We start from the raw sequence: 14,084 nt of genomic DNA on the forward strand, positions 1-14,084 counted from the left end.
ATGGCTCTGCTTCCAAGTCTTTTCAGCCCAACTAATCTGAAGGCATAGGTGCTTCCCATCCTTGAAAGACCAACCAATCAGAACATAGTGCTACTTCCTCCTTTTCAATCCAACCAATCAGAGTGTGGCTTTGCTTCCCGTTCATTACTACCCATCCAATGAGAGCACCCACTGCTTCCCAGGCAGAGGGAAACCAGGATGTTGGCACTCCTCTGTCCCATCACCAAAGTCTCCTCTAGCATCCTGGGGGCAGACAGGGATCTGCAGGACAACCCCTGGAGCTTTGTGCAGGAGGGAGGGAAGTAAGGATTACAGCTACAGGCAGTGGGCTCTGGGCTGGAGCAGTGCAATCTGGGCACACAGAGAAAGCTTATCCAGCTGAGGCCTGGGGGATTGTCCCTACCAAGTACTCTGCAATCCTAAAGGTCTGCATGGACTGCCCCAGTTCCTTGAGCTCTTTGCTCTGCAGCAGCTTTGAAATCCTTCTGCCCTCTGTTCCTCCGGCCTTCCCCCTGCAATAGCCCAGTGTTTTGCTGCTACTGCCACCTGACAGTCATTTAAAAAAATATTTTCCAAACACAGACTGCATACTACCACAGATTAGAAAAAAACAACTGAAAAAGGAATATAGTACTATGTATTAATAATAAACTCCTACCTCCTTGAAAATCAATAGCAGTCCCTCATCCTGGAGTAACTTCTGAATTCCACCTAGACTTGCGTTCATGGATTCAGCATCAGAAATTGCTCCAGAACATTGGATCTGAGTCTTCGAATTTTACTTTGAGTTGTAGTGTAATTCGGAACAACCAAAAAAAAAAAAAAAAAGTAGACTGTTCCTTTCAAAACAAAATATATTAGAAGAAAACGTACTCAGAAAACCAAAGACAGTAAACATCAAATGACATTTCCATGTAAAAGGTGTGCTTTCGAGGTGCTTAGCATCTTCCTACTCACTATGCAAGTTTTACGAACTACAGCAGCTTACAATATTAAATTACATTTAATTTTGTATTAGCCATCATAAATCCTATCATGACAAATTAAGTCTGTGTAACAAAAGTTGCTGCAGGTGATCTGATCCAAACTTGCCTCTAGATCACAACAGCATTTGCGATGGCAGCACACTGCTGCTCAGCTCATTTGACTCAATGGTAACTGTGGCATTTGCTGCTTTCAGAGAACATTGCTATGAGGGTACCAATCTCAGAGCAGTTCCTACAGCTACACCAGACTGCTCCAGAGCTCACCGGGTCACACCAGAGCATTCTAGGGCACACTGAAAACCTCTGGGTTTTCAGTGCTACCTCCACTTTTCCATGCGTCACCACTTGGAGGCTTAAATCCCATCGCGATCAGCAGACTTACGCCACACACTGGTTAGTGCAGAGATGCTTTTCTCTATTCCCGTGGCTGCCACTTGGCTCAGTGCCGCAGCGAGTAGGGCGGGGGGGGGGGGGGAGGAGGTAAAGGGTGGGAGGAGGGAGAGAAAGTATGACATGAAACAGAATTTTATTAAAAAGCATTGTACAGAGAAGTTAACAGGTCAATCCCGGTCAGAGGAACAAAATATATTAACACAGAAACATCAGAAACCATTGAAACACTCCAGGTATTGCTAAAATGCCTAAAAGATAAAATGAAAAACTAGTTCAAGGGACATAGCAAACTGCAAAATAAGGGAAAGCACTTTCATTTATTTAAACTGCTAGTACAGTCCTGACTTCTTAAATAGGCTGGTACTTAAAATAGCACACCAATGGCTATTTTTTCAAAAGTAGGTCATGTAACTTGAAGCCACGTGCACTGTTTAGAAAGCCAAAGCTAAATTCATGAAGTGCAATTATTAGAACTCGACTTACATTTTCTTTATACATCATGGAGTCCTTAGCAGTAAAGTTTTAGTAATTGACCAACCCCAGCTTCGCTATCTATATTTTTTATAATAAAGCCATCTTACACAGTAAAATGCTTTCACCCTTTTAATATGAGCTTAAATTGGGTGGCAGGAATAGGAAGATGCTTGTGAACTCCCTGCCATTTGGCTGCAGAAGAACAGGACTATACCATTCAAGGCAGATTAAAAAAAGTGAGGAAGGACCCCAGGAACCAACCACAACAAATCCTGTGTACATATACATGGAAAAGGGAACGACCGGGGTCAAACCATGGGTTAGAAATATAAAAGTCTTCTTAGGGCTTCAAGGCTTAAACAGCCCCTCAGCATATGCGGCAAGGGTTTCTTTGCATCTATTAAGTTAATTTAACCTGAATAAGAATGAATCTAAGTGAAGTGAAGAAACATCCTGAAAGAATTTTAGGTACAAATGAAGAGGCCATGTTTGCTTCAGAAAGCAGAAATATCATAGTTCTGTAACAAAAAACTGTTCTTCAGATAGCTGCCTTCTCTGACAGATCAAGGAATCAGTATTTCATAATTGTCTCTGAAGTCTCTCAAGAAAGACTCCTGGGAGGAAGGCTGTCAACAGAAGAGCTCTTCAGTTTTCCTTAATTAGAACTGCCTCTCAGATGGCAGATTACTAGTTCCCTAAGAAAGATAATGCTTCTCTCCAACCCTCTGCCCCCAAAACTCTTTAATATATAATATGGATTTTTGTCTCATTGTAAGAGTTTGACTTTCTCAACAAAAACTCACTACTCATATGACTGAGCTTCAGAAAGATGTGCAAACAGATTTGTAAACAGTAATATGTGATTAATAGAAATACAGTATGTCATACACATTTTTCTTTTTTAAAATAACAAAACCTTGTCGAACACAAGGGCACAAGAGGCTAGTTTAAAACAAAAGCAATAATACAAAACTGTCATACAAAATAAGGAAATGGTGCATCCTTAACCATGCTTCAGTCTAGAACTCTAGAGATCCCCAAGAAATAAAGAACCTGGCATAGCAATAGTGAAATAAGAACAGCTAGGACTAACCCCCATCTATTTCAGGACTGTAAATCAGTTCTAAAAGTCTACACTTCTATACACACTACTTCATTGCAAGCCATTCACTCATTTTCCAATGTCACTAGTTCTTAACTTCAACAATATCTATCACAAAAAGTATGCTGCTTTAATGCATGCAGATTGAAGGAGTCCATATGCTAGTCTTTAACCCTGGGTATATCTTCCTTTAAACTCAGCAGGAATTGCTCTGAGCAGGGTACACAGCATACAGTCTCTGACATTTAAAACCAGAACACAATTTATGTTAGGAAATATGCATGAAGATAGAGAGTTGGGGCACTACTGCCACGTGGTAAAGAAAGCATGAGGTCATGCCATCCTCCATTATCACTAACTCCCAGAGAACAACTCTGGGTAATAGAGCTTACAGAATTCATTCTTTACATCTTTTCAGTGGCATATAGTCCACATTCTGTCTGCCCTGCTTACAGATGTTTATTTGGTTATGAAACATTAAAATGGGAGAGAATTGACTGAACTTGGCATAAATTATAGGACTATATTCAGTAAAATACTTGTATACTTTATGGCAGAGATTCAAAATTAATGGCAATATATGAGACTTGGCCAGCAAAATCACTTCGTGTGAATTTACACAGTCCCTACCATATGGCACAGTTTTGACCAGTGACTACAGGGCTTCACTGTTCTTCTTTAACAAGCAAATTTCCCAATATCACCATACTAATATAGTAGTAGAAGAAAACTTGGGCTAAAAAAAAAATAAAAATAAAAAGTCTCCTGAAGTTAGTGAAAATAATACACAGTACCAAAGATCAACCATGTTGGTGACAAAACTAGAATTACAAAAAGGTAAGTCAGAAGTCCCAGCTGCATAGTTGGGTCATTACCATGCTCCCTGTGGGAGAAACAGTTACATGAGATGAAACAGATACAGGGAGGGGTCAGCAGGATCCTGCAGTCAGGATTCTTCTGATACACATGCAGACAAAGTAGAAAACATGGACTGAAATAAAATAATTTCAAAATGGCTTATTAAAAGATATAACAATATGAAGGTTTCGTTAGGGAAAAAAAAAAACCACAAAAACACAACAGTCCTGATGAAGTGCATGATTTTTAAGTTGACACTGTTCCCGGTACATGTTATTGAACTTCCCTGCAATCCAGTCAAGGATATGTCTGCCAAAGGGGATTTTTGCTGTATAATCCAGAAAGAGGAGCTGTGCAGAACAGTTACTGTTGCAGTCTGTGGACACATTGGATTTACCTTAGATCCTAGAAGGACCACTAGTGTATCCGTTTCAGACAGTTTTCTGACTGCTAAAAGTAATACCACGATATCATGTGCGATGCTTTAACATCTTGTCATTTTTAGTAATTCATACACAGCCTATAACTGGATCCCTTTTCCAAACTTTAAGTCAAATTTGATTGAAAGTACAGTCACACTCAGTAAACCAAAATTCACTTGCATCCTTGTATGGGGCTGCTGAATCACGGCCTGAACCTCTGATTAATTATCTGAGGCAAGCAATGAGTCAGCCATGGGAGCACAGGTGAAGACAATTCACCTGTGCTGCAGGAAGGGGTGGAGCCTGGCTCCATCTCTCCTAGACCCATTTAAGAGCTGACTGCCAGGGGGGAAGGATCTCTTCAGGAGATCCACTCTACTGGAGTTTCCCTTGTGAGCCCAGGTTATGGGTGAGTCTACCTATCATTTCTGTTTCCTGCTTTGGTTAATAACATCATAGCCAAGCTTTCTGTTATACCATAACATCAGTATATTCATTATTTGTATACTCCTTAATGCACTGATTTCTTGTATAAACATTTTTTCCTCTGTATCAAAAAAGAAAAGAAAAAAACTACAGTATTTGATACCTAAGGCTATGCAATCTTACTAGCTTGGAAAACAATTTGTTCTTTAGTAAAACAAACCAACAGGAGACCATTTCAAATGGTCAGGAGAAAACTGAATCATCTTTTGCTAACATCTACTTTTAAAAGTCAATTCTTTGAAAGGGTAGATAATAGCAGGACAAAGGGAAATGGTTTCAAGTTCATGGAGGGAAGATTTAGGTCAGATGTCAAGGGAAAGTTCCTTCCTATGAGAGTGGTGAGGTGCTGGAACAGGCTGCCTGGAGAGGTTGTGGATGCCCCATCCCTGGCGGTGCTCAAGGCCAGGTTGGATGGGGCCCTGGGAAGCCTGACTAGTGCTAAATTTGGAGGTTGGTGGCCCTGCATGTGACGGGGGGGTTAGAGCTCCATGATCCTTGAAGTGCCTTCCAATCCAAGCCATTCTATGATTCTATGAAAAACAGGACATAAAAGTATCTGTGGTAATTGCATTTGGCCAATAATCATAGCCTGATGTCTAGGATACTCACATAAGAATTCTATATTGCTTAGGAATCCAAAAAATGGAATGATTGAAACATTAAACTGTAGCACCATTAATACTTATTTTCCTAAAACATCCTAAGGACCAGAACAAAATCAAAACAGAACAGAAACATTGTGCTTACACTGCATTGATAGAAAACAATGAGTCGGTCATACTTGTGTCTGTACTTCAGTAAAGTCTGGCCACATTACAGTTCTACTGGAATGGTATTGGAAAAGGTCACACTTTGTTCAGCAGTTTTCTGAGTTTCATTCATCCTGTTTCCTTTTGGGCTTTTTGGGATTCCGAGATCGGCTTTTTGCTTTGCAGAGTGGACATATTGGTGCATTCCGATGAATTTGCTGGTGACAGGATAAACAGGCCTGAAATGCAACATTGCAGCCTTTCGTTACAAACATTTAGGGTAGCACTGATACATTAGTTATTGGGTATCATATTCTAAAATATAGTGCAGAATAACAAAGACTTCTTGCTTTCAAAGGCAAAGCAATGCCGATTTTTATTTCCAGGTCTCTGAAAAACAAGGCCAACTGAAAAGCAAGACCATACTGTTCCACATTGTTTCACATTGAAGTGAAACTACATCTCAGCAAACACATAGTTTAGGCCTGCTGGTTTTTTTAATAATTTCAGCATGAAATTTATTTTTGTTTAAGCTTTCCACATGTTTTAAAGATGTCTACATGAGTAGCACCTCACTGAGCCGCAAGTTACAGTGCAAACTGATTGCAGTTTCACAGAATTCAAGGCAGAGAGGGTGATTAGAAGAATTCTACATATTTAACACAAGACACAGCACTCTACTGTTCTGTTTCATACTAAGCCCTTTAACTTCCATTTGAATGAAGCATATTGCTCTCAAAGGTTTTTGCTGACCTAAACATGAAGAACATAACTATGAAATATACTTACCTCCATTTAACCTCCTAGTCAGTGAATCTTTGGAACCTGAGTGGGATAGATACCCCTATAGAATTACAATTTTTTTTTTTTTACTGACTACAGAAAGAGCTGAATTGATGGGATGGTAGTACTCCTCTCTTAAGTGCTTATGGTTAGGCTGAATTAATCCACACATTAGTCTTGCACTGCTAAGGAAAGTCTCGAGTCATAAATTAGTCAAATAAAGCAGAGCCTTGTTCTTAATCCTTGATGACTGGTGCTACTAGTTTAAAAGTCTACTGGGATTGTTACTGATACAAACCCCTACAGAAAAGATTAGGATCAGGACATGTTGTTTTTCCGTTTTGTAAATACTGATCAAGTTTATAAGCACTGTACATTCCAATGACACGAAAGAAAAAACAGCACAATTTCCTAACCTTCATTGGAGGTGGCTGTTGTCTGAACGTTGCTGTCTGTCTGGTATCTTGCTTCCTAGCCACTTGCAGCTGTTGGGCAGCTGCTGCAGCTGCAGCCAGAGACTCTGGGATGGGAGGCTCCTGTGGTTCTGTCTGCCATTCAGCTTTCTGCTTTTCAAAGTAGCTAGACCAATAAAAATAAATAATTAAAAATAAGCAAATTCTGGACTACACCATTATTTTATGGAATATTTTGTGTTAAAGTATAATGATTTATATTTCCATGTTATGTTCCTCCATCAGAGTCAAGTTGACTATGTTTAGACACGTTTAATCTGTAAATATAACACACATCAGATTTCAGAAGAATGGCAATAACTTTCAGTTTCTAATACATCTTGATTTATAACTGAATATAAATCTAATAGGCTATAAAATATATAATGTACATAGTTAATCTTTAATAGTGTTAGATTCACTTATGAAAACCTATTTTTATATTTTATTCTGTTAAAGTTAATATTTTAATGCAACAGATTTATATATTCTTTGTAGTTTCAAGCTGCTTTCAATAGAAAACTGTATTTCTGAAAAAATCCAATGCCTCTTAAGTCCTTTCTTCCATCTGTTAACAAAAATAAAACGGCAAAATAATCAGTAGAATCAAAAAATGGTGTAAAGCCAGACAGCGTTTGCTTTGGAGACTTACTCAAGGGACAGTTTCTCTTCTTCCTCACACAAGTCTGGCAGCCTCTGCAAGCCCAGTGTCATTCGCAGAGCATCTACGTGCTCCTTCAGGGGTTTGTACTCCTCATGCAGGCGACGAGTAGATTCCAAGAGTTTATTGAGATCATTCTCAGACTGCTTGATAGTATTCTCCATCTGAAACAGAAGGATGAATATAGTTTTAAAAGGACTATCCTTTCAATAGCTTTCCGAGCAAAGAAACTGTGTCAAAAAGAAAAGCTTTTTCTCACCCAAGTTAAAAGAGATTGGAAGCAATACAATAGCAAAGAGTTTTGTTTAGAATTAGCAAGCTAAGAAAAGGTTCCTGTTTCTCTTACTGCAGTAAATGGAAAAAGAGGCAGAAAAAGACAATGTTAGAGAAAAGAGAGAGAATGAAACTTACTGAGAAAAGTTATGCAACTGGGTAGAGGAACAGAAACTTCAAGTGAAAAATATTTGCAGTCTGTTCATCCAGAGCATAGCTTGTACTTGCTTGTAGTGTGAGAATGCTTTATCTCTGGTGCAAAGCACAGATACCTTCAGACTAAAAAAAATCACTGTACAGTCACATCAGTGCCCTAACGTAATGAACTCTCCACTTAGCTCTTCTAATTGATTAATATTCCTTCTTTATAAGCTGTTTTTCTCTAATTTGTATTAATTTCCTTTAGGCTGGTGTTTCTTACTGTACTGAGGTAATGTCTGGTGGTTCCACTCAAAGATGAAGATCAGCTCTTTCTAACAGCTTCACAAATATCATACATTTTCCTAAAATACTTTTTCTTCCAAAACAAAAAACAGTCAAAAATTCCAACTAACTGCCTCTAGCTGCTAAATGAGAAAAGACTAAAAGAATCATTTTCTATGGGACACCAGGATGAAGTTACTATGACTACTGGTGAAATTCTACAATGGACTTTGTCACCTAGCCCCTTAATCCATATGCTTTCCATGCTAACATCATAAAATATCTCAGCCAAAGCAGACGGGGGAAAAAAAAAATCCTAGATTAAATTTACTTTGTAGAATCCTAGAATGGTGTTGCGTTGTAAAGTCCAAATAACTGAACCAGTAATCATACATTGACACGTGCAATTCTACAACTTGCGGCCTTATTCGCATACAACTGTCACAGACTGTCTGCATCAGGACTGTTGCATACCACATTAATATCAGCATGGATCAGACGCAGCTCCTCCACATGTGCCATCTTCTCTTGCAGCAGCAGGTCCATTTCTTGTTTGTATTCTTTCAGGTGCCTCTCCTCAGACTCCAGGGCTTCAAACTCTGCTTTTAGACGTGCCTTTATTTTTTCCATCTGCAAAGTCTTATTTCTGGATCCCGACAATAATTACAAATACAAAGGGACAACAGTAAGTAATCGCAAAATATTTTTGTGAGGCATCACACTTTAGATGATTAAATGCACGAAGCAGGAAAAATAAGACTTATTTAGTACCTTTCACATATTTGTAAATGTTTCTGCATACATCCTGCATTCCGGTTCTTTTTATTTTAATTTTTTGCCAATCTGTAATAAAAATGTTTAGAAACCAAGTTCATCTCTGTCTTCAAAGCTAGAAATCAAAGGGCGTGAATTTCAGTCATCGGACATTTTTAAGAAGCTGTTGTGATCCAGCAGTTGTCCAATTTGCTGAGCAGAGCAAACACCACGTTCTTGCTCTTGGTCACATTTGAGACTTGTCAGTTATTTTCTCTGTACCGAAAGTCAGAATATGACACACCATAACCAATAAGTCAACAATACTTAAGTGTTTCTAAGAACAGCCTACAATGTCACTTTTCAAGCACATAATAAAGAGTTCTAAGATCCCTTGCTTCACCTTCTATGAAACAAACAAGAATGCAGAATTCCTTTTTAGTTATGTAACACCTACTACAACTATCTCCAGATTTGTTTCCAAGTTCATTACACAGTAGACTTCCTATAGACACAGTGTAAAAAAGGGCAGGGGAAAAGGGAGTTTGTGTTTGTACTTAAGTTTCCTTGGCCTCATGCAAAGTGTAACAAGTTTGATTCAGTTTCAACATAAGCAGTAAGGCTGACTAAAATGTACTCTGTAGATTACAGGAAGCTGACTATCAGATCAACAGTAAAATCTAAGAACATGGATTTCACCCCAATCTTAGAAAAGGGTGCATGACTTCCTTTCCCACAATGCCCAGACTTTGAGAAGGCCCTGTTTCAAGAAGAGCATCCTTTCTCGCTCTTATTGCATCAAATTTCACAGTTAGAAGCGCATTCTACTTATCTGCGGGGGCACATCAGAAGTACAAGTAGAAATCCTCCCTCTGTTCTGTTTGCTTAATAGCAAGATCCCACTATTACACTAATGGCACAGTAGCATCTCAGGTCTTCCTCGTTATCTTTGGCTTTAACAGAGTTTCTGTTTTCTCTCATTCCAACAAAATTTTAGAGCTAGCCTGAGGACTATTCTTTAAAGTACATGGTAGACATCTATAATAGATTCTATTCCTTGACCAGAGCTTACCCTCAGTCACCCTCCTTCTTGGGTACGCTCATACTGACTGTGAATCCTCTCAGTCCCCTTGTTTTCCAAATGAGCCTCAATTAGTGCAACATATGCTTATGCCCCAAGTTTTTGTAATCCTTTTATTGACTGTCTGAGACACCACTGGCAGAGGGAATTGGCACAGCAGGCTTTCACCAATTGCTGAAGACCATGGTAGAAAGCTGGCTCAGTCCCTGGGACAACCAACTGTGGCCATCTATTCCAAGAATTACAGCTTCAGTTGTTCCCTCTCTCACTTCAGGAGCTTATGAAGCTGCAATAGATAAAAATAGTATCATAAATAATTTTGCCAATATGATGGATATTAGGAAGAATTTCTTCTCAGATAGAATGGTTAGGAATTGGACCAGGTAGCCCAAGGAAGTGGTATAGGTCACCCACCCTGGAGGTGCTCAAGCGAAGGGTAAATGCAGTACTTAAGGACATGGTTTAGTGGGCAATATTGTGGGGTAGACAGTTGGACTAGATGATCTTAGAGGTATTTTCCAACTTTAGAAACTTGATTAGGAATCAAATCAAAAGTAAGGTGAAGATGACATGTCACATAGCTAGAGGAGGAAATTACCTAAATATGTAAAGTTTCTTAAAATGTACACTATATGACTTAAAAAAAAAAAAGCCCTTGAACAAAAATGAATTGCACTTACACTTACCCAATTTTTATAGATGAATAATTCAATTTTGAAATGGAATTTATGGATAAAGATTTGGCAAGTTTTCTTTTTTTTTTTTTTTTTTTCCCCATTTGCTCTACTAGCCATATAAATGTTGGAGTTATATTAGCAAAAGAGATGATTGCTATCCTCCATTTTATACATGGAAATACCCCATGAAAAGTATAATCCAAACATTTACGCTTGTTTTCACCAGACATCATTTATTTAAAGCATTCATTTAGTAGTGGCAGCTTTGATCAGTGAAACTAGGAGGATTTGTTCTAAGTTTCCACTCTTGTGTTTATGACACACATTCACCTAACAGGATGGAAATAGATTACCTTCCACACTGTTACTAGGCACTGACAGCTATCCTCTGCCAAACTGCTACACTGAATGAGTTGCAGGGGATTATTTCAGTTCAAATGATTAGCTTTTGGTATAAGGAAAGAGAAAGTGCACACAACTAAAGCCCTTTATATTAACATCAGATAACAGGCAATGACGCTTTGAAACAAAAAACAATATTGTGATTTCTATACTGCCTAATGAAATCTGCCCTCTTATTCTTTACCCTTCTATTTAAGTTCTTAGACTGCAATGATAGCAGCAGTAACTAATTGCGTCCCAGTATGACTTTAAGCAGTGAAGCTGGCATCTGCTGTGGATAAGTTCACACACACCCTCTGATCTTCTCCTGGTCAGAACACTGAGTTCCAGTCTTTACACATTTGCTTAATTTTACAGCTACGATTAAGTTAATTTACATAATGCATATCAGTAAGTATGTGCAGGTATGTCTGGACTGGAGGCTTATACTTTACTGACAGCAGTAATTCCATACTAATTGTGTATATTTGTAGACATCTAGGAAAGTAGATTTTCAGAATCAGATTTTAGAATCCCATCAAAAACCCACCAGAGCTGCCTTTAATATACGACAGAGAGCACCAACAAAAATAAGCAATTTCTTTTATTTCAATAGCAAGGTTTTCTCTGCTTGTAGAATAGTACCCTGAATGCAAATTAAAGCCTGCCAAATCTATCAAAGGTGAGACTTTCTTATGCTTACAAAGTACATAGTTATTTTAAATGAATTTCTTCATAGAATGAAAGGATGCAGGTACCTATTTTAAATAGGTAGTTTTTTGACCACACTTTGTGAAAGGAAACTCAAAATTGACATCAGTGCCTGAAGCAGGATTTCTGTTTGTTTTAATTTACGTTCAAGCAAATTTATTAATACATCATCATCTAGTAAAGCTATTCATGTCACATTCAGCATCTTATACCATAAACTAATCTAAGAAATGTCTTAATTGCAGTGTTAATGTACTACTTAAAGACATTATCAGAAAACAGAATGCGCCATTTAATTAGATATTTAAATTCAGTATTATAATAATTGGACCTCAAACAGGTCATATCTACATGTATATTTTAAAAGAGCATGCCTAATATCTGAGTAGAAAAGCACTGTTCTTACTCTGCAAAACACGTACTATCCCATCTTTTTCTACATGTAGTCTTGGAATGTTAGACACATTCCTCAGCTTTTTACATGGGTAAAAAGCGCTTATTAAAGGTGCTAACACCAGGCAGAAAGACACCTCTGCAGCAACTTTTGTGCAAAGCCAGGCAGTGGCTCTTTTGTCCATTGCCTGTACTGCAAACATACCCACTGACAGCCTCTCTTCAGCTGTCATGCCTCAAAACACTTCTTGCCACTTGAATGGTTATCCATCACCAGCTCACCCTTCAACTCTCAGCTTCATTTCAGACCGCTGCCCACACTTTCTTTGTAAGATGTTCTGGCTTTAGATACATTAATTTCTGCTAAATATTGACAGTTTAGGCCTTACCTGAATATCAGTATCCTAAGTCCAAGAATGACTACGTCATACCTAAAGCTTAGAAAAACACACTTCTGAACAAACGATGCCACACATTTGTGACTATGATCCCTTCCTCTTTCGATGCATCCTGTTAGATACGCTGCATGGAGAGCACTACATACAAATTCCTGTTGTATCACATTGCACAGAACAGCAGAGCAAGACAGCTGCTTGCCTTTGTGGCAGATCCTCCAGATGATGACAGAAAAAGCCTAGTGCTGTTGTTTCCCTATCCATCACCACCACAACACTGTCACCTCAGCACGCAGCCCTGATCATCTCTTCAGAGTGCTAGTCAGAAACAGCTGGTAGAAAGGCTTCTGCTATCTTTCCCTGCAAGTCTTAGGCACTGATTGCTTCATAGGCTCAGATGCTTCCCTCTTCCAGCAGAGGCATATACTCCACGCTCCCCCGCAGGCCGCAATCTCGGAGCAGTAGAGACTCCTCTGCCCTGGCAGCTGAGCAGCCCCAGGACACCCACGAGTTTCTGCCCAGCTGCACTCAGCCGTCCCAGCCCTGCTCAGACACTCCACGCCGTTCTTTGGCGCACACCCATCCTCAGCTTTCCGTGACAACCCCTTCCTTTCCAGCCCGTTAAGGCTCCTGCCGGCGGGGGGAGAATGGTGCAACTGCATGAGGCGTAATAGTAAATTTACAACAGAGAGATTTAGGATGAGAAATTATAATCCAAAGAGTTTAAGAGAAAGCACCCACAGCCGAACACCTCTCCCCCAGCTGCACGGGTCTGAATCCGCCTTCCCCACCCACATGCTTTTCCTTCTCCTTATGGTATTACTGAGCTAATTCTCTGGAAACCTACGATCATTGCCGCCGTTTGCTGCACATTCCGCTGGCATTTCCCAGCTCCAGATGTGCCTTTTCTAACTAGAAAAATGTATTTTTAGCTCTTATCATAAAGCTTGGGATGGTTTTCTTTCCCTCAGTAGCACAATAGCTACTTTCAGATCGATGCAACTACTCTACTTCCCCGAGGAGAAAGCTGCTTCACGTAACTGATGCAGCACAAAGCAAACATACCTGATCTCCTTGATGCTCTCGAGTTTGCACATGATCTCTTGCTCATCTGCCATGCTTTTCACTCCCGATTTAAATCTACAGTGAAACGTACAAAATGCCGGGGGGGGGAAAAACCACATACAATAGATACAACGTAGTCACCCCCTCCTAGCATACGGTCTCTGAGCCTGTGCGGTAGGCTCTAGCGGGAGCTATGGGACTTAGAGTCCAGCTTCCTCAAACTGCCTAGGCAGACAGTCGACAGAAAGACTACAACACCCACAATGCAAAGCAGAGCTTCCCCCCCTTCTTCCTGCAAGTAGCTTTTAAATCAGCTCGTCACGCCTCGTTATGTCAGAGGTTGTTAGGAGTGCAAAGCAGGAACAGGGTGCCCTCCTGAAGTCTGTGCAATATTTAGCATTTCATTAAAATCACAGAATAAGCACTAAGGGATCATTTAATGTGATGGCGATTTTGAGGTACTTTCCCCCTCCCCCCCCCCAACCAAAGAATGCTATAGCCATTATTACTACTATGCTGTTTTCTCCCATGTGTTCTGGCTTAGGAGTGCATCTGGAGTTAAGTAG

At 39.6% G+C, this 14,084-nt stretch overlaps 1 protein-coding gene across 2 annotated transcripts; it reads right to left on the reverse strand.

The window, feature by feature from the left end:
* Positions 1-1,495: 1,495 nt before the first annotated feature.
* Positions 1,496-13,723, reverse strand: ZC4H2 (zinc finger C4H2-type containing). 2 transcript variants are annotated; one of them, XM_010715124.3, is made up of 6 exons: positions 13,519-13,723; positions 8,834-8,905; positions 8,537-8,708; positions 7,358-7,530; positions 6,670-6,832; positions 1,496-5,709 (listed from the first exon to the last, which is right to left on the reverse strand). In XM_010715124.3, the coding sequence occupies exons 2-6, from the start codon at positions 8,860-8,862 to the stop codon at positions 5,596-5,598; spliced, it is 651 nt and encodes a 216-aa protein (XP_010713426.1). In that variant the 5' UTR covers positions 8,863-8,905; positions 13,519-13,723; the 3' UTR covers positions 1,496-5,595. The 2 variants fall into 2 exon arrangements, with proteins under 2 accessions (XP_010713426.1, XP_003208306.2); XM_003208258.4 differs by lacking the exon at positions 8,834-8,905 and having other exon boundaries at positions 13,519-13,722.
* Between the last annotated feature and the right edge of the window lie 361 nt (positions 13,724-14,084).

The sequence above is a fragment of the Meleagris gallopavo genome, chromosome 9 (assembly GCF_000146605.3).
Source record: "Meleagris gallopavo isolate NT-WF06-2002-E0010 breed Aviagen turkey brand Nicholas breeding stock chromosome 9, Turkey_5.1, whole genome shotgun sequence".
Taxonomy (NCBI): domain Eukaryota; kingdom Metazoa; phylum Chordata; class Aves; order Galliformes; family Phasianidae; genus Meleagris; species Meleagris gallopavo.